Source organism: Xyrauchen texanus, chromosome 26, assembly GCF_025860055.1.
Source record: "Xyrauchen texanus isolate HMW12.3.18 chromosome 26, RBS_HiC_50CHRs, whole genome shotgun sequence".
Classification (NCBI taxonomy): Eukaryota; Metazoa; Chordata; class Actinopteri; order Cypriniformes; family Catostomidae; genus Xyrauchen; species Xyrauchen texanus.
In genome coordinates this window covers 32,622,197-32,640,494 of record NC_068301.1, presented here as the reverse complement: position 1 = coordinate 32,640,494, position 18,298 = coordinate 32,622,197, and the positions used below count along the sequence as shown (strand labels likewise).

The window sequence follows — 18,298 nt, the reverse complement described above, 5'->3', positions numbered from 1 at the left end:
AATACCTTTAAATGAGAATGAAACTATGTGAGTGTGAGTACATTTTTGGGTGTACTATCCCTTTAAACTAAATTCTAAGATCCTGATCTCCTCGATCCATGTTAAAAGCTAAAACCGCTCTAATTTGATGTATTTGAATGTGTTCTTCAATAGCTGAAAATTACTTACCTCTGTATTAACCGTAAGAGCGATACTCATCAGCCGCTGCAATGTCGAACAACTACATACATGCTGAAAGAGATGAAAAACATATTCAACACTGCATAAACCTACGGAGATGTTCGTTTCACAATGAATCCTCTTTCTTAATGACCCTGATCTTTTTAACACATAATTGCATTAAAGATGACTGAATACATGTACAGTAGGTGTAAATGCGTGTATGCTATCAGGCCAATCGGTATCTGTGCTAGTATGCTAAATAATAAGTTACAGATATTAATGGTCATTTTAAAGTGGTTCAAAAGGATTTATCATAACATGATTTTGTAGGAATTGTAATTAGACACTAAAGAGAGTAGACCTACCAATTAAAACTAATTTGAGATCGCTTGGGGTCCTGACAGAGACCCGATTTCGAGGAGAACCTGATTTGTCACAAATAAGAAATGAGAAGCACCCAAGGTGACAAAAACGGAGATTATAATGACCATTGTCGTGAATATCAAACGAATATCAAATATACAACTAAATTAACCTCAGTCCGTTGGCAGTGGCTGTTTCCAGACATTAATAAACTAATATACGGTAGTGTACTTGACGTGAATGAAAACGAGTGAGCAAAATCGAACCCTGTGAACGTCTGGTCTGAAGGATGCCGAGACGCGGGAATTCATTCGGCGCGACTTTCACCGACTGTGTAATTCACTTTAAGTGTACATCGGTTGTACTCACGTTATAAATGTATAATATAATTGAAAACACTGTGGTTGTCCCTTCAAGTCGTGGATAACATAGGTCGATTTCGAACATAGCCTTGTAGGGGTAACGTAACGTTAACGGGCGCATATGAGGCCTTGATTGTGACAGGCCACACGCACGCACACGGTGTAAGTTAACGTTACACACAAATGTTCAGAAAAAATAACATTTCGATTTACTTTGTTCTAAACTTGAAATTATTAACTAACATTAACAGCAAACCTTGTGATAACTAGTATTTGGCTAACTGGCAAGAATGTTTGCGTTACAAAGCTAACGTTATCTTTATATCAAAATCACCACCGATTATTTAATGGTAAAACGAATATCTTCACATTTGGGGTGAAACGTTTAGAAATACACATCTTTAAAATATTGAATACAAATAGAATTTTACATCTCACCTGGCTGACGGTTTAGATGATTGGTTGCCAGGTATACCCATTGCGATTTCACTCTTTGTGTAATTAAGTGTGCAATTAGAAAGCAAAATACTAATAATAAAAAAATCATGGGAATTGATTTTATCTATTTTGCATAACCTATGTTATTGATCATTGGATGGGAATCACATCTCCCACCCAAAAAAGTGTAGGCTAAACCTATTAGATTAGTTGGGTCTGTGACAAAATCTGGCAACCATATAGACACGCAATTAAAAAACACCCACATAAATGTTTAACTTTTTTTTTAACTATATACTAAATGCCTTCATATATGGGTTCCCTTATGAAACAATGTATTGTAAAATTCCTAAGCTGAAATTACCTCAATAAACCAAAAAACGTCCTCTGTCGGGGCTTGTCTGAAATAATACTGTCATCAATTTAACAGTAATATAAGGATTACTGTTATTATTGTCCAACTCTGTTTTTTTTTCAAAGAATAGCATAAATTGACAGCAACTTTCCTGTAAATAGTTTCTACAGTAGACAAAGCTGGAAATACAGCAATAATACTGTAAAAGCTATGAAATTGACAGCAACATACTGTAAACTGTTTCTACAGTAAACTTTCACTGAAAATACAGCAATATTACTGTGAAAACAACAGAAATCATTTACAGTGTTGGTAACTTTAAATCAAGCTGGATCATAGAAATAACAACTTAATGGTGCAAGCCAATAACACATTATTGACAAATAATGATCACGATTAAAGGCATGTTACAGTACCTTTCCAAGTGTGTTCTCAAATATGCATAATGTATTGTAATTGTGAAAGAAAACAACAACAATTAACTTATTTTGCTCATATGGATGCACACAGCTGTTAATAATGACACAGAAAGCCAAACTCGTCACGTAAACTTAATTAAAAGTGCACGCTCAATCAAACTTTGTTTCCTCCGAAGGAATTTCAACAAAATGTTATCTGCCATTTGCATTTTTATTGATAATTTTAATGAAGGGTTGTAAATGATTCAAATGTGATAATACTGTGCAACACAGAATAAAACTTAAATTAATTACAGTCAGTTTTATTTTTGTTACTTTTTAAAACATGCAAATGTATTTTTGTTTAGTTTCTGTTTTTTCAAATATGTATTTAATTTTTATTTAAGTCATAAAAATGTTTCATTTAGTTTTTGATTTCATTAACAATAATAACACTGTTCGTCAGTTATTAGATAAAATTAGACAACGCTGTGTCCAATAAACTATTTTTCCACATAGTCAGCAAATAGCTTCCCTTGTATTCGACATAAATTTGCATGGTCAAACACTTAGTGCTGTGTTTTCTACAGTTAACAGTGACACAAGAGAAGGCCCCTCCATGTAGATGCCTGCTAAAGCTTACGTTCTAATGTTCTTCTTATGTTATGCCTTCTAAAGCCACTTTTTGTATTGCCTAAACAATACCTTACTCATCTGCCACAATAATGTAATGTATTTTAATTATTGGAATTATATTTATTATATATTATATCTATAAATATTTAAATATAATTATTTTGAATAATGTAATCATTATATATTTAATAATTGAATTACTAAAGCACATACCTATACATGTTCTTGACTAAACAAACAGGCCATTGGCTCTTTTAACTGTAACGAGGGATTACACCCTCCGCAGTATTTAGCATTATGATTTCTCCCATTCATCTGTATACAAATGGGCTGTAACTTCACATTATAATGTCTCAGGTTCTGAATGGAAAAGCAATACTCAGGTTTTCTTCAGAAAATCTTTAAATCTAGTTTGTAATACTGTCCTAAACACACTTAATAACAATCTTAAATGTTAAATGTTCATTTTCATTTCCATGTTCAAAACTTATGTAAGCCTCTTGTTACTTTAAAATTTGAAGACCTGAATACGTTATGTATCTCAGAAGAACAAAAAGAGGAAGTGATTCTTTACCATCAGCAGATGATTAATTGTTTAAAAGATTCTTGAAAAAAAACAACAACAAAAAAACAACTTTGGCAAAAACTTGTTTTGGTCATTCGCTTCTCATTTATAGAGCTTTCGATGGCAAGAAAGAACTTGTTCTCTTCTAGAAGTCAGGAAAATATTTGTTTAAAGTCAAGGGTCAAGAATGTCTGATCTGTCTGTCTAAATATTCCCATAATGCAACTAACAACCTGTTTGCTCTTTGGCTATACAATAGTTGAATTGTGCTTTTATAATAATAATTAAAATGTGCAAATGTGGTCAAATTTTCTGGCATCTGAAGGGGCAATACCATGCTGGTTACAGGGTTTCTTTTAATAGCTGCTGTATCATGCAAGTTTAAATGTAGTGGGTGTCTACATATGTTAAGAAGAAGCAGTAAAAATGAATCTTCATGTCAGAAAGGCATCTCTTGAGCATGCTTAATTTTGGCTGCATGCCTCTGAGCACGTAGCACATGCACTTTATGTTACCAAGGCTGTTTAAGACTACTTTAGTGAAATAATATTGAGCATTTCCCAAAGACATGTCAACAGCATATCATTGACCACAGGAAGAGAAACCACCCTGCCTGTATCAATGGCACCTTCCTACCCGACTCACTTAACAGATTTTATGCATGTTTGGAGAAATCCAGTAGCACACCAGAGATCTGTTTCAAAACATATATTGCTTTAAGGTATTCAAAGCCACTTCATAGAGGATGTCACCATTATTTTTATTGACTTCAGCTCAGCATTAAACACAATCATAACAAAGAGCCTAATGAACAATATGTCTTCTCTTGAATTTAACATGTCTCTCTCTCTCTCTCTCTCTCTCTCTCTCTCTCTCTCTCTCTCTCTCTATCTCTCTCTGCAACTTGGTCCTGAAACAACAGGCATTAGGTAATCAAAATCCAAACCAGAACTTTTCATCACACCATATATAACACTGGTGTACCACAAGGCTATGTACTAGGCCCACTGCTGTTACCCTGCTGGCCCATAACTACAGTGGCAAAAAATGTATATGAACCTTTGCTGGTTTTCTGCATTAATTGGTCATAAAATGTTATCCCATCTTCATCAATGTCACAAGTATAAACAGAACACAATGTGCTTAAGCTAACAACACAAAAACAATTATAATCTGTCATGTCTTTATTGAACTCATACTATTAAAGATTCACAGTGCTGTGGAAAAGTAAATGAACCCATAGCCTTTAATGTACACAAAAGCTAAATTATCCTGTAGGATATCTTGATGAACTTGGTAATTAAATTCTCCCTCGATGATGGCAGTCCAGGCCCCGAAGCAGCAAAGCAGCCCCATGATGCTTCCTCCACCATACTTCACAGTTGGGTTGATGTTTTTATGCAGGTACTGTATGTGGTGCCCTTTTTACACCATACATAGTGCTGTGTGTTTCTTCTCAAACAATTCAACCTTAGTTCCACAAAACTAATTGTGGAGTGTCAAGGTGGTCTTTGGCAAACTCTGGCATGCAGCAAGTTTTGTTGGAAAGCAGCGGTTTCCTTCGTGGTGTCCTGCCATAGACACCATGCCTGTTTAATGTTTTCTGTATAGTAGACTCATGAAAAGAGATGTTAACCAGTTCCAATGATTCCTTCAAGTCTTTAGATGTCACTTTAGGGTTCTTTTTTTTACTTCATTGAGCATTCTTAGGTGTGCCCTTTTCTGTCATCTTGGCTGGACGGCCACTTCTAGGGAGAGTAGACACAGTTCTAAATCGTCTCCATTTATAGACAGTTTGTCTAACTGTGAACAGATGAATAGGTTTTCGAAATAATTTTGTAACCCTTTCCAGCGTTATGCAAAGCAACAATTCTTGATCGTAGGTTTTCTGAGATCTCTTTTTTGTGAGGCAAGGTTTACATCAGCAGATGTTTCTTGTGAATAACAATCTCAAAATGCTTGAGTGCTTTTTACAAGTCAAAATAGCTCTAACCCACACCTCCAATGTAATTTATTTAATTGGATGACAGGTTTGCCAACTTCTGACTCAAAGCCAGGGTGGCTGTGTGCCAGCTAAAGCTCAGAAGACATTGGATGATGCAGCAGGACAATGTCCCTAAACATTGAGGTAAATCTACTACAGGATGGCTTCAAAAAAAGAAAATCCAACTTTTGGAGTGGCCCAGTCAGAGCCCAGAACTGAACCCAATAGAGATGCTGTGGAATTACATCAAGAGAGATGTTCACACCAGATATCATAAGAATATGGCTGAGCTGAAGCAGTTCTGTAAGAAAGAATGGTCTGAACTTCCATCTAAACGCTGTGCAGGTCTAATCCGCAGCCACTGGAAACGCTTGGTTGGGGTTATTGCTACCAAAGGAGGATCGACCAGTTATTAAATCCAAGGGTTCACTTACTTTTTACAACACACTGCGAATGTCTAATGGGCTGTAATAAGACATTAAATATTATAATTTTTTTATGTGTTGTTAGTTTAAGCACATTGTGTTTGTCTACACTTGTGACTTTGATAAAGATGAGATCACATATTATGACCAAGTAATGCAGAAAACCAGCAAATTCCAAAGGGTTCACATACTTTTTCTTGACACTGTACATCGCCATACACAAGAACAATCACATAATTAAAATAGTAATTCACCCAAATAGAAAAATTCGGTCGTTACTTACCCTCATGCCCCTCCAAACCCATTTGACTTTATTTCTTCTGTGGAATACAAAAGGGGAAATTTGTCACATTGAGGCTGTCAATCTCAGAAAAAAAATCATCTATCTCACCATAAAAACACTATAAAACTATTAAAAGTAGTGTGAGTGTTATCATTTGAGTGTCACCATGTTTGTGTGACATAATGCCCCTGCATCTCGGCGAAATCGGAGTTGAGAATTTCTGCACGAGCCAACAAGTTGTAATTCTTACTTAAAAATGTATTCATTGCACTTTTTCTAGTAGGAAGTTGGAAAATCAAACTTTCAGAGTTGAATGGAACGCAGCGCTACTTTTCAAAACTTGATCTGACTCTGAATGCTCAAGCAGCATAATTTACACTTAGAAAACTCCTGATGTTGCTATAGCAATGCAAAAAGCACTTACCAATTTACTTGAAGTGAAAATCAGTCCTCCTTTCCTGTTTAATAAATTATGCAATCACATGGTCATGCAGAACATCTTGTGTTTTTAAATCCATAAGGATCTCTTTCTCAATGGCGATAGCGGCAGTAATGACAGCTGACTCATCAGCAAGATCTCGTGCTCTTCGCTCTTGAATTACATAATCACTTCAAGCGGGATAGTGTCACTCAAGGCCAGCTAGAAGTCCTCAACCACGCATATCCTAAAGATCACACCCACCAAGAATAAATTAATTAATCTGATTGGCTGATGAATCTGACAATCTGACTTTAGTTGCCCATAAATTTGCACTGTTGAGGGATTCTGTGGAAATTCTGAAGGCCTGATGAGGTGGAGCTCAAACTCACGCTGCTTTGGGCATGTGATTTGTGAAACAGTTGTCACACTTCACTTGAAAGCATCAAGGAATACATTCTGACTGGATAAACTTTTAGTTTTTCTCTATTTGTTTGTAGATTAATTAAGAGTGGAAAGAGATTAAAAATACATAGGCAAAAATGTGATTGAGAATGAAAGGATGAAAAATATGTATTTATTTGGCATGTTAGGCCAGCAGAGAAGGCTTTGCTGGCCCTGATAATTTGCTTATACTGCTTAAAAGTGAAGTACTAAGTAATGTGACTACGTTTTAATGAAGTAAAGTAATCTGATTAAACTTTTAGAGTAGTAATAAATAATTTTAAGTGGATTACCGCTTTGAGTAAATTACCAAACATTGGTTATGAGACACTCAAGAATCAATGACGTTGATGTGGTTGATCCTCAGCCTGTGCCATAGGCCACAGATTTGATTTGGGAGCTGCATACTAGTCAATAATGACTTTTTGGTGTGTTCATCACACAAAGATCACATGGCTTCAGAAGACTTGTCCATTTAAAAAGAAAAGGTTTTACAGCAGGTGTTTTTGTCTGTTTTTCAATCTTGAGGATCCAGATCCACTATTCGTGTTCATGACGATTCTTCAAAATTCTCCTTATGTGTTCCACAGAAGAAAAAAATCATACAGGTTTAAAGTGGCATGAGAGTGAGTATATGACAGAATATTTTCATTTTTGGGTGAACTATTCCTTTAAGTTTGTACAAACAGAATAAGCCTGTGTACAAACATGTACACAGGCTTATTCTGTTTACTCTGTTTAAATATTTGATTGCTTTTCTTCCTTGTAAATATTAAATGTAATTGCTCAGTGCTCCTGTATCTAAAATATTGAGAACACATCCAATAAAGGAGAGAAAATATACTTGTGCATGCTGAAGTGTACCAGGATAGAAGATGCATTACAGAATGACAGTATGACCATGTTTGGACAGGAGCAAGTCATTACAGATAATTCACCTCCTGTGAACCACATATTTCAAACAGATAGACAAAAGAAGGAGAAGGATTTAGATTTGAAATGATACATTTGGGCAGCCGTCCCGGCAGAGGGATTGTGGTTTGGGTAGGGCCTTAAACACGAGAGGGTTTCCTGAGGCAGGATAAGATTAGAGAGTAAGGGCAGGGACGAGATAGTTAGAGAATGTGGGAGATTGAGCAGAAAGAGAGAGTGTTTTGCCAGAGATAAACACATTTTGTCATTATCGCATACTGCGCTACAAGAGTAGGGCACGTCTCGACAAATGGTGCATGCGTACAAGAAACTGAGCAGCACAAAATTGACGCAAATGTCTTGACCCCTGTCCAGTTCTACAAGACTACTGTAAGGAAGATGTCTGAAGCACAGACCAACATACACTGTAAGTGTTGGTTCTGAATAAGATTTATGTGAAGGATGTTACAAAAGGGTCATTGGTTTTTGACCAAATTCTGTCTCATTTCTGACGAACAGTGTCAAGTGTTTCATTGTTAATTTATATTTTTCAGTTCTGTAGCACGAAAATGTAAATTGTATAAACAGCCCACCAGAAACGTCATGTTTAACCCAAAATAAAAAGTATATACTGTAATAATAATAATAATAATAATAATTATAGTAGTAGTTAAAAATTATAAAATTAAAATTATAGTAAAATATTTAGAATTATTATTTTTTTTATTATTTATAAAGAAAACAAAGCTTACTTTAGGGCCATTAGGATTCCAATTAATTAATTAATGACAATTAAGCACAACAAATATGTATATATATATATAATAGCTGTAGCTAATGCAGTATTGAAAATCATCAACAATAAACACATTTTTTAATTAAAAGTAGCATTAATAAATTCAGTATAACAAATACTAATATGTGTTATAGTTGTTTCATATGACAGAATATGCCTAGATTTATCTTCTTTTTTGTTTTTTTTGCATCACATTAGGCTACTGAGAAACTGAAGGACTTGTGCTTAATTTTTCATATTCATGAATGTTTGTCACAGTACAAAAAACAAAACAAAAAAAACTTAATGGTCCATAACAGTTTTCGTGACATATACCCAATAAGCAAGTAAAACATTAAACATAAACCACTGTGGGTCATTCTGCCAATTATCAGATGATGTTTGTCATGAACACTGCAAATATGAACAACGTTGTATGTTTACCCTACTCTGATTTTCAATTCACTCCACAATTCATACCACATTCAAATCTTATCTAAAGTTAACCAATGAAAATAAACCATGACTTGTGATAAAGAAGCCAAAAGGATGGAATTTTCTATCAGTCCAGCTGGATTCAAAGAAAACGTTGTTTACTGTATAAAAAAAGGGAAAGCAGATTTATCTAACATACTAAACTTGAACACCTGAAATCAATTTAATGTTTGAGATGAGAACATAATAATATTGTGTAGTCAACAGTCATTAGAAAGTGACAAGAACACATTGCTATGAAATGATCAAATGGATTCAGACTTCAAACAAATGGTGTTCTCACAACATGTTTTTTACTCCTTGCCCAATAAACTTGTTTAAAATGAGCAGATGCAGCACAACTATTTAGCATTTGATCTCAACTTAATTTCATTGTGTACAAACAATCTATAGAACATATATGTTCACTTATTCCAGTTGTGTTGGAACTATGTGAATAATATATTTTGCATCAATGTATTGCTGAAACTGGGCAGGAGATTTCCAGTTCCCTGCATGCTTTGCATGGGACTGGATTGGAAGAGTATGTTATTTTAATGTATTTCTATGACAAATGAACCAAGTAGGAGACATGCCAGTGTTTCATTGTTCAGTTATGTTGGGATTTAGAGGAGTTTCTTTCATGTTTAATTATTATTATTATTTATTTTTTATGTAACCATTTTGCAGAAGAGTGGAGCTAATGGTTAGGTGTTGGTACATTACTTATTTAAGCATATGGGTGTTGCTTTTCCTATTAAGCACATAAGGAATCATCACCATAAGTTTCTGATAGACAAATTACTGAGAAGAGATTACGCATTAAATTTATATTCCAGAAACTCATTTTAATTGTGTGGAAATAATGTCCACAAATGAATTGTGAAATAAAAATTTTGTTTTCAGTATACATTTTTATATTTTCTGTAAAAATCTGGTGATTTTTCTGGTCACTAGTGTAAGGGATTTTATTTCCTAATTTTATTATCCTACAGGCAAAAAGTCAGATAAGTAAAAAAAAAAAAAAAAAAAGTTATTACTTAAAAAAAGTAATAGCACGCCTCTCTTCAATAAGTCACAATTTGTTGTCATTCATGTCCATAGTACTCTATATTGTTTACATCTTCTGGTTATACTTTTGAAACAGAGGGTTTTTCAAAGTTTAAAGATTGGCTCCATTCAATTCCATTGTAAGTGCCTTACTGGAACAAAGATTTTCTTTTTCTTCTTTTTTTTAAGAAAATGTGAGACGAGTCAAAATGAATCTTTGTTCGAATCGGCATTGTGCCACACATTCTTTCAATTGTGCTTAACTTGTATTGAACCCAGGACATTCCTTTAATAAAGAGCATTCAACAACTTTAAATGTACATATGGTTGAAGAGTATACTGTGAATGAACAAAAGGATGCAGATTAGACTGACATTTCAATGTTTTTATTGAAAATTAACCCAAAGAGTTCTCATTAAAAAAACACAACTTTAACTTACAAAAAGGATAATTTGCAAATTTGCATTGCCACATATTTTACAATAACATTCATCTTGTACTCACAAAAATAGGTTTAGGAAGATCTCCACAAGTGAAATGTTCATCAAAATGTAAATGTCTTTACGATACGGCTACACACAGTGTAGCTTCTGGTCTCACAAATAAACGCGGTAAGGGCCCAAAGCCCAAACACCATTTTGCCACTTGAAAGTGTCCAGTTATATTTTGGCCTAATGATGAAGTCCAAAGTGGAAGAGAAAACACATCAACGGAGCCCTTTGTAGTACAAGGTTTTTCTTGAATGGAAGTTTGGTACACCTGATTCCTCAGTGTAGATCCAACATAAAAGCAATTTTGGAAGACGAGTAAAAAAAAAAAAAAAAAAAGAACATAGAAAAACTCCATGTGGATAGTAACTCATATCTTGCATCCATTCAAGTGCATAAAATTAGATAAACACTGGCACATTACACACGGACACTGCATAATTTCCCTTGATACCTTAATTAAATTATTGACATACTACATTTCATTTTACATTTAAGTAACTTACAACAAAATGTCCCTGGATTAGCACATCTGCTTAACCTTACGCATAAAAGCAAATGTGTTGAAGAACCTCCCAAAAACATTGGATTGCAAATGGAATGGTAACGAACATGATGAAAAGTCAACACAATCAAGTAGCTAAATGCAAATTAATGTTATGTTGGAGACTATTGGAAAGTATATGACCAACATTTGGGAAAGTCAAGGTGTGCTTATATGGCTATAATGTGGTATAATTGCCTTGCACAGTAGTAATCTCATGTCAAGAAGGAGTAGCTCAAACACAGTGAAATACAGCATGCCAAACAGCCCTTGCGCCATTTCAGGACCTGAAACAGCGTCTGTATGAGTGGAAAATGAGCAGGATATAAGAGGCTGTCGGCAACGCAGGCAACGCAGGCACTTCTTCCTCGCAACTTTGACTAGCTCATCTTGCACGGGTTCGCTCGGACCCCAAGTCCTCCACCTCATCTTTCACACATCCATTCAACACTTCTCAAACCAGCTCCGATTCGCATGGTGAAAGCCTGAAGTGCTTATAGTGTAAAAGAAGCCCCTTTTTAATGGGCAACAGTTCAGTTCTAGCTCTGCTGGGTCAGTTCAACAGACAGAAAGCATACGAACACTGCTGTTAAACTCTTCCTCCACCTGAATGACAAAAGAACAAAGAGTTAGATTACATCACTATTCTAAAATGTGGAAAATATGTTCAAATAAAGAAATACTTTTTGAGGACAGTGTATAATGTGATTTCTCTTACCTCTGAATAAGCAGGGAGTGGGGGGAACTGGAACTGGGGTGTGTTCATGTAGATGGGACTGTCTCCATCATCATAGTCATCCAGCAGAGGCGTGAGAGGATGATCCATGCAGCAATCACGAGTGACATCGCAGTAGCTGGGTGGGGCGGATGATGGCATCCGTAAGGACACCCAACTGGCCGACGCTGTGCTGACAGAACCATCCTGGCTGCTCATGCTGTTGGTGCGGCTGCCAAAACCATTGTAGGGCACGGTGCCAATGACGAGTGGGAGCTCCAGAACCAACTTATCGCTGCCAGGGATGTGCATGTAAATCTGTAGATAAGGATAAATAAGAGTTTTAATTAAGCGGCCACTTTAAATCTGCAACATTTTTCCCAAGTATACAGCAAGATTATGATAACTGCACAACGCAACCAGCCAAACACTCACCATCAGTGCATATTCCACTCGAATAATGTTGCAGCCCAAAATGGAGGGCTTGATCTTGGGCACCCGAATGCTCTTCCCCTGCCAGGCGTCGCACATGCCCGAGATGATGTGGTTGCCGCGCACCGAGGAGAGCTTCTGCTTCAAGACCTTGGTGCGTCCATTAGCCTGGTAGGTGTGCTTGGCAATGATGGCCGCTTTGGGTACCACGATGCGGGAGCAGGTGTTCTCGAATTTTGCATCGATGCAGATTTCCTCCCCCTCACAGAAGCCACGCCTGTCAATCTTGGCGTTCAGAGACACTTGGCCATCAGGGATGAACATGCAGGTGACTTTCTTCTCCTTCATGCCTCCAGTTGGAGACTGTGGATGGACGGAAAAAAAATAGATGATCAACTTGCACTCCAGCTTCATGTACACATGTTTATGACTGACTTGGAGCAGATGTTATATTCAGATAACAGTTTATCAGTAGAGTCCTAAACAATTAGTTTCCTTTTCTATGCTCTCAGGAACTATTAATGGAAGTCAATGATCAAAACTTCAATGAGATAAGTCTTCTCAATCCTTAATAAATAGAAAAACCTACTAAATCACAAAGCCCAATTCAATGGCAGGGTTAGGCATGATCGGAGGCCTACAGCTTTGAAAGTCTGGAAAATGTGAAACTCACCAGCAAGTCTGGGGTATTTACATCCAGGGGCTCTTCAACTTCAAAGTGTTTCTTGCACTGGAGGGTGGGCTGAGAGGGCATTTCCATCAGAGCCCTCACATAGTACTGAACATACCCGAACTTGCCCTTGTAAGAAGACACCAGTTGCCTGTTGGGAAAATGTTAATTGTATTAATCTGTTTGATGAATCTCTGACAACATGACTTCAGAGCAGGCAATTAGTCACTGGAGAACACCAAAGGGGAAACTCACCCTTGTTGAGGCAGCTCAAAGCCAAATGAGTATTCATACTTGTTGCCTGGACGGAGGATGACTGAACCATCTGTGTCTGTGAAAGGAAATGATAATGATGTTAGTTAAGGATGGCATTGGTAATACGGGATACACTTGACTGTAACATTTTTACACTTTAGAAATGAGATGCATTGGCTTCGTTGCATCTTTTAAGTGACTTACATGAAGTACTGTTGGGAAATTGACATGTTTTACATTGTGACTATGATTAAAACTATTTTAAACAGCCTTTTGCTGATTAAAAATGTATGTGTCACACATCAGGACCATTTAAAATGCACTAATGAAGACAAAACAATGATCAACTATAAGCGAAACGGTACACAGTATGTGCTTAAAGTACAAATGTACACTTTCCCCATACATTTATATAAATTTCAACCTTAAATCTTGATGTTGATTACATAAAAACAAAAACGTTTATGGACAAGCCATGTAATCGTGGTATATTCGCAGTACACATCAGCACCATCTCTGTGCATGCATTAACCAGATCGATGTCAACTTTAAGAGCGCAGTTAAACCATTTGAACTCACCTTCAGGATGGTCATCCATGTGGACTACTTCTTCATACTTAAGATAGTCAACTTCTTCACGGCATCTCTGTTTGCCTTTTGCGTACTCCACTTTGGCGCATCCGACTCCGAACACCCTCATGGCCGTCACTCTGGTCACCTCCGACACCTCCACAAGGATATTCCCAGCAACTTTATCTCCACTGCAGTAGAAAGTCTTGGTTGGATCATTTAAAACGATCTCGAACATCTTCACTCTTTTTGTCATCGCAACCATCGTTATGAATATTAAATGCACAGAAGAAAGAAAAGAAGACTTTGCGACTAAAACTCGGTAAAATCAGCCAGAACGTCAATAATCCTTCGAAAGTGCATCAAATGTTCATATTAAATGCTAAAAACCTTGCTCGTAATGGAATTGCAGCAAATTAATGCTTTATGCAAATTTACAAATCACACACTCCCTGCTCGCATGTTTAGTAGACACTTTGTGCATAATCAGCTAGGCTAGGGTTTTATACTCCGACGATTCTGCCTGAGACTCACTAGACTTGTTTACCACTTCAGCTGTTCATGTGGATGTGGTATGCACCGCATGGCTCAGCGCATGCACAGCGCTCCCATTGGTCGGAATTCGGCGTTTGTGTCTTCACTGACCAATCAACGTTTAGAAGCGGCGCGTGGACACCTCGTGGCTGAGAGCGCCGAGCGAGTGCGCAGCAGCTGCATGAAGGGAGGGGGCGCTGGAGGAGGAGTAGCCAAAGAGTCATGACAAAGGATCGGGGTGTTGTAAAGGCATGTCCGATAGTTTGAAGAACCAATGAGATTGCATCCCAAAAGTGTGTTACGTGCAATGCGTAAATCTTGGCGAGTACATTCATGTGGAACATGTTGTACAGGCTGGTATTCCCAGCTCTTGCTGTTGAAGGAAAGTGGTGCCTCTGCTGGTAGAAACTGAGTTGTCAGATGATTAATGAATGTGTTTACAATATTAGGTTGGTCAGATTTAGGACTTGTTTTTCCAGTAAATATTTGGTTCTCATACTTTTAGACTGATCAACATGTTTGTCAGGCCTACACTAGGCCCATTGTATCCCTAGTGCATTATACTAGAGATTATTTAGCAGAGATGGGCCACATCTATTTAAATGAATGGGAGAAATTGGAACACTCAATGGATGTAGAAAGGAAGTCCCAGAAAACTCCTGTCAATCAACTCTTTGTATTAGCTATAAAAGCCAGGGAAATTGCTGTTTTTTTTTAGCATAATATGAGGTAATAAAGCACAATTTATGATACCAGTTTTGTCAGATTTTATTGCTGATTTGAAATATGTTCTTTGATTGTTAACTTGACCAACCTTTTTCCCATTCAAGTAGATAGGAGCTGCACTGTCATGACTGAAATAGCATCCAGAGAGTATTCCAAAGATGGCCGACAACGGACTGACTTGCTAGAAAGACTTCCATTGTATTCAGCTTTATAGTCACGCAGCTTTCACAAATGATGATGCACTATTGAGCTTTAAATCAAATTAAGATAAATTCCGATTGTTGAAAATTTCTATATCTTTAAAAATAACCCACTATTGCAGGGGCAGTTCTAGAGTGGGGCACCCCCTGACAGAAGCCTCACAGACGATATAACACTTTGCTTTAGGTGTTGTTTGACGTAGTTTTTATCCTGATATCACAAAAAATAAAAGATTCATCCATATGTATAGCTTCTCTGGATCTCCATAAATCCAGTTTGAGGTTTTTAAAAGATCCTTAAACATTGTGCAAGGTTCTGACTCCATGTAGTGTTTGAGGAACGAAACTATAACATCAGCATACCTGTATGTTTCAGTGCCACCACATCCACAAGGTACCCAGCCCGCCTCCATGTAAATATCATGCCACCGCCCCTGCATTATTGTGTATCGCCACCAAGTGATGACTCAAACAGTATTTTTGCACCCTTGAAGGTCACTTCGGGAAGGGGGTGCCACTCGAAGTGTTGTTCCAAACAAAAGTAAGAAAGTTTATTTTTTTCACAAAGGGCCCTATTTACAAGACTTTTGTGAAGTGTATTCAACTGTATACACACGCTCTCTTCAGAGTACCCACATCAAGAGCTTTGTGGAGTGAGTAGGGTATAGATGTTCACTTTTGATTGGAAATCGCCCATGGGGTGCATCTCAATCAGGTCCGTTCAGTATGGTACTGCTCAGTAACTCGGACTATCGCAAAGTCGTTCCAGTGCGCTGAAATGTTCGCTCCCTAAAAAACCCCACAATGCACTGTAAAAACTAGGGAGCATCTTTGCTCACTATGCTCCCTTACCTGAAACGTCGTCTTGTCTTCTGAAGTCTCTTAAGTCATTAGATGACGAACACAAGTGTAAAACTATTAAGTACAAGCCATATTTTCACTTTAAAATATATGTTGTTTGTAATGTCTTTCATTCATAATTACCATCGAAAGTGAAACAATCTTAAATATATGAGTTGTTAAAAGAAGGTTTAAAATACACTCTTATATATTTGTATTTATTTATGTAATTTATCTGTAATAATAATAACACTGTAAGTTTGAATATCTTCAAGGAAAATGAATGATAGCACTTATACAGCGATGGTGCTGATTAATAACAGCAGCGCTTCAATGCTCGAGCTCGTTATCGTGTCGCGGGCTATTGCGTCATCAGTGTGCCAGTGTTCAGTGGATCAGTTCCCTTACTGGTACCCGAATTCATGTTGACGAGCTAGGGAGCTGATTGAGAGCATGTAATTTCACTTTGTTAATGAGAGGATACTAACGCCCTCAAGCGACAAACAGTAGGAAATACTCTGTTGATCTGTACCTCAGCTATTTGTTTTAGGTGTTGCTTGACGTAGTTGTTATCCTGATATCACAAAAATAAAATATTTATCCATATGTATAGCTTCTCTGAACCTCCATAAATCCAGTTTGAGGTTTTATAAAGATCCTTAAACAGTGTGCAAGGTTTTGACTCCATGTAGTATTTGAAGAACGAAACCATAACATCAACATCAGGGCTGGACTGGTAATACCGGGCATTTTCCCGGTGGGCCGACGCACTTTGGGGCCAATCAGGGGCGGACTGGCCATCTGGAGAATCGAGCGGGCAAGTGGGTCGGCTGCGAAATGGGCCGAATGGGCAGCGATCAGGTAAAATGACCCACCGGGTTGTGCAGAACATATCACAATGTATATGACTTTAAAATATACTTGGAATTGGGTTTACTTAAAAAAACGAATAAAAAAACACCCAGGAAACAATTTTCATGTCGAAATCACAAGTACATTTAACTGATCATATTTGAAAGTAAAGGCAAAACGCAATTCTTGGTGTATTTAATTGGAAATTCTCATGAACATGCAATTTTTTGTAAATAAACTAGTTTGAAAATAAAATACATGCTCACAAAAAAAGAAGGAAACTAAGTTACCAAACGTAACAACAAAATAAATAAAAATGCATGTTTAAATCAACTTGCAAACAGTTCTTCTGCTTCTTCGGTGGGATTATTGGTGTGTCGCAAAAAAGCTGATTAGGTGCATAATGCCAGAGAGTGTTTAGCAGAGATGGGCCACTTCTATTAGAATGAGTGGGAGAAATCGGAACGATCAACTGCAGCCAACGGTCAACTGATGTAGAAAGGAAGTCCCACCTTACTGGTAAAAGAGCCAATCACCTTTTAGATTTAGACATCGCCTGTCAATCAACTCGACACCGCGCATGCACATTAGCTACAAGACTAGAAAATTGTGTTGTTTAGCGTAATCTGATGTAAAGAAGCACAATTTATGATACATGTGTTGTCAGACTTTACTGCTTATTTGAAATATGTTATTTGGTTGTAATTTTGATTAACCGTTTTTGAGATTTGGGCTTTCTTTATTCAAGTAGATAGGCTGTACTGACAGGAAATAACCTCCCGAAAGCATTCTAAAGATGGCCGACGGTGGACTGACTTGTTAGAAAGACTTTGATACTGCCACCTACTGTACTGACGTGTGAAAAGAATGAACTCAAGTGTTTAATGTAAATCCCTCAATCCTATGTTTAAGACCGCTGAACCTAATGAATTTCATAACTGTTTTTTTATTATTGTTCCTGGACAATTATTTAAGATGCTGGATATTTTAAATTCATGACATCCTGAAATTTCTAATTCTTACCTAAATTCAATCCACTCTCTTTCGTATTTAGGACATGCCATTAACACATGTTCTACTGTTTCAACTTTCTGACATGCATCACATAAACCTGTATTATATGTAGAGTACCACTGAGTTTTGAATGTCCCATTCACAAGTGAGAAAGAATTACCCGTTTCTCTCTGCTGATATTATGAAGGATTTTGCTTTGTTTAATGTTCCTTTGTACCCTATGAAACTGTCATCCTGTCTGACATGTATCCCAGTACTTCTGCCATTTGTTGTTACATGCTTCTGAGATTAAATGCTTTCCTTCTGCTCTGCTAAGTGTGATTTTGATATTTGGATTGTCCATCCTTAATGAATCTTTAGCCATTTTGTCGACTTCTTCACTTCTAACATGGGCTGGTACCTATATGAAATGAA

The 18,298-nt window shown here is 37.0% G+C and overlaps 2 protein-coding genes across 2 annotated transcripts in view; one reads left to right on the top strand and one right to left on the bottom strand.

Moving 5' to 3' along the window:
* Positions 1 to 10,414: 10,414 nt before the first annotated feature.
* Positions 10,415 to 14,204, bottom strand: txnipa (thioredoxin interacting protein a). Its single transcript, XM_052093423.1, has 6 exons — positions 13,728 to 14,204; positions 13,149 to 13,224; positions 12,897 to 13,044; positions 12,227 to 12,586; positions 11,795 to 12,109; positions 10,415 to 11,682 (listed from the first exon to the last, which is right to left on the bottom strand). Exons 1-6 carry the CDS (start codon positions 13,981 to 13,983, stop codon positions 11,635 to 11,637), a joined length of 1,203 nt encoding a protein of 400 aa, XP_051949383.1. The 5' UTR covers positions 13,984 to 14,204; the 3' UTR covers positions 10,415 to 11,634.
* Positions 14,205 to 16,855: 2,651 nt separating this feature from the next.
* The window catches only part of mtx1b (metaxin 1b), a 30,653-nt gene continuing 29,210 nt past the window's right edge, over positions 16,856 to 18,298 (top strand). The window contains exon 1 of the mRNA XM_052092625.1: positions 16,856 to 16,879. Coding sequence (XP_051948585.1) covers positions 16,856 to 16,879 — 24 coding nt within the window. The remainder of the gene's footprint in view (positions 16,880 to 18,298) is intronic.

Coding starts and splice junctions, on each gene's coding strand:
- txnipa (XM_052093423.1), bottom strand. CDS start 13,983: ATGGTTGCGATGACAAAAAGAGTGAAGATGTTCGAGATCGTTTTAAAT. Junction 12,587..12,896: donor TAAATACCCCAGACTTGCTG/GTGAGTTTCACA, acceptor GTCCATCCACAG/TCTCCAACTGGAGGCATGAA. Junction 12,110..12,226: donor GAGTGGAATATGCACTGATG/GTGAGTGTTTGG, acceptor CCTTATCTACAG/ATTTACATGCACATCCCTGG.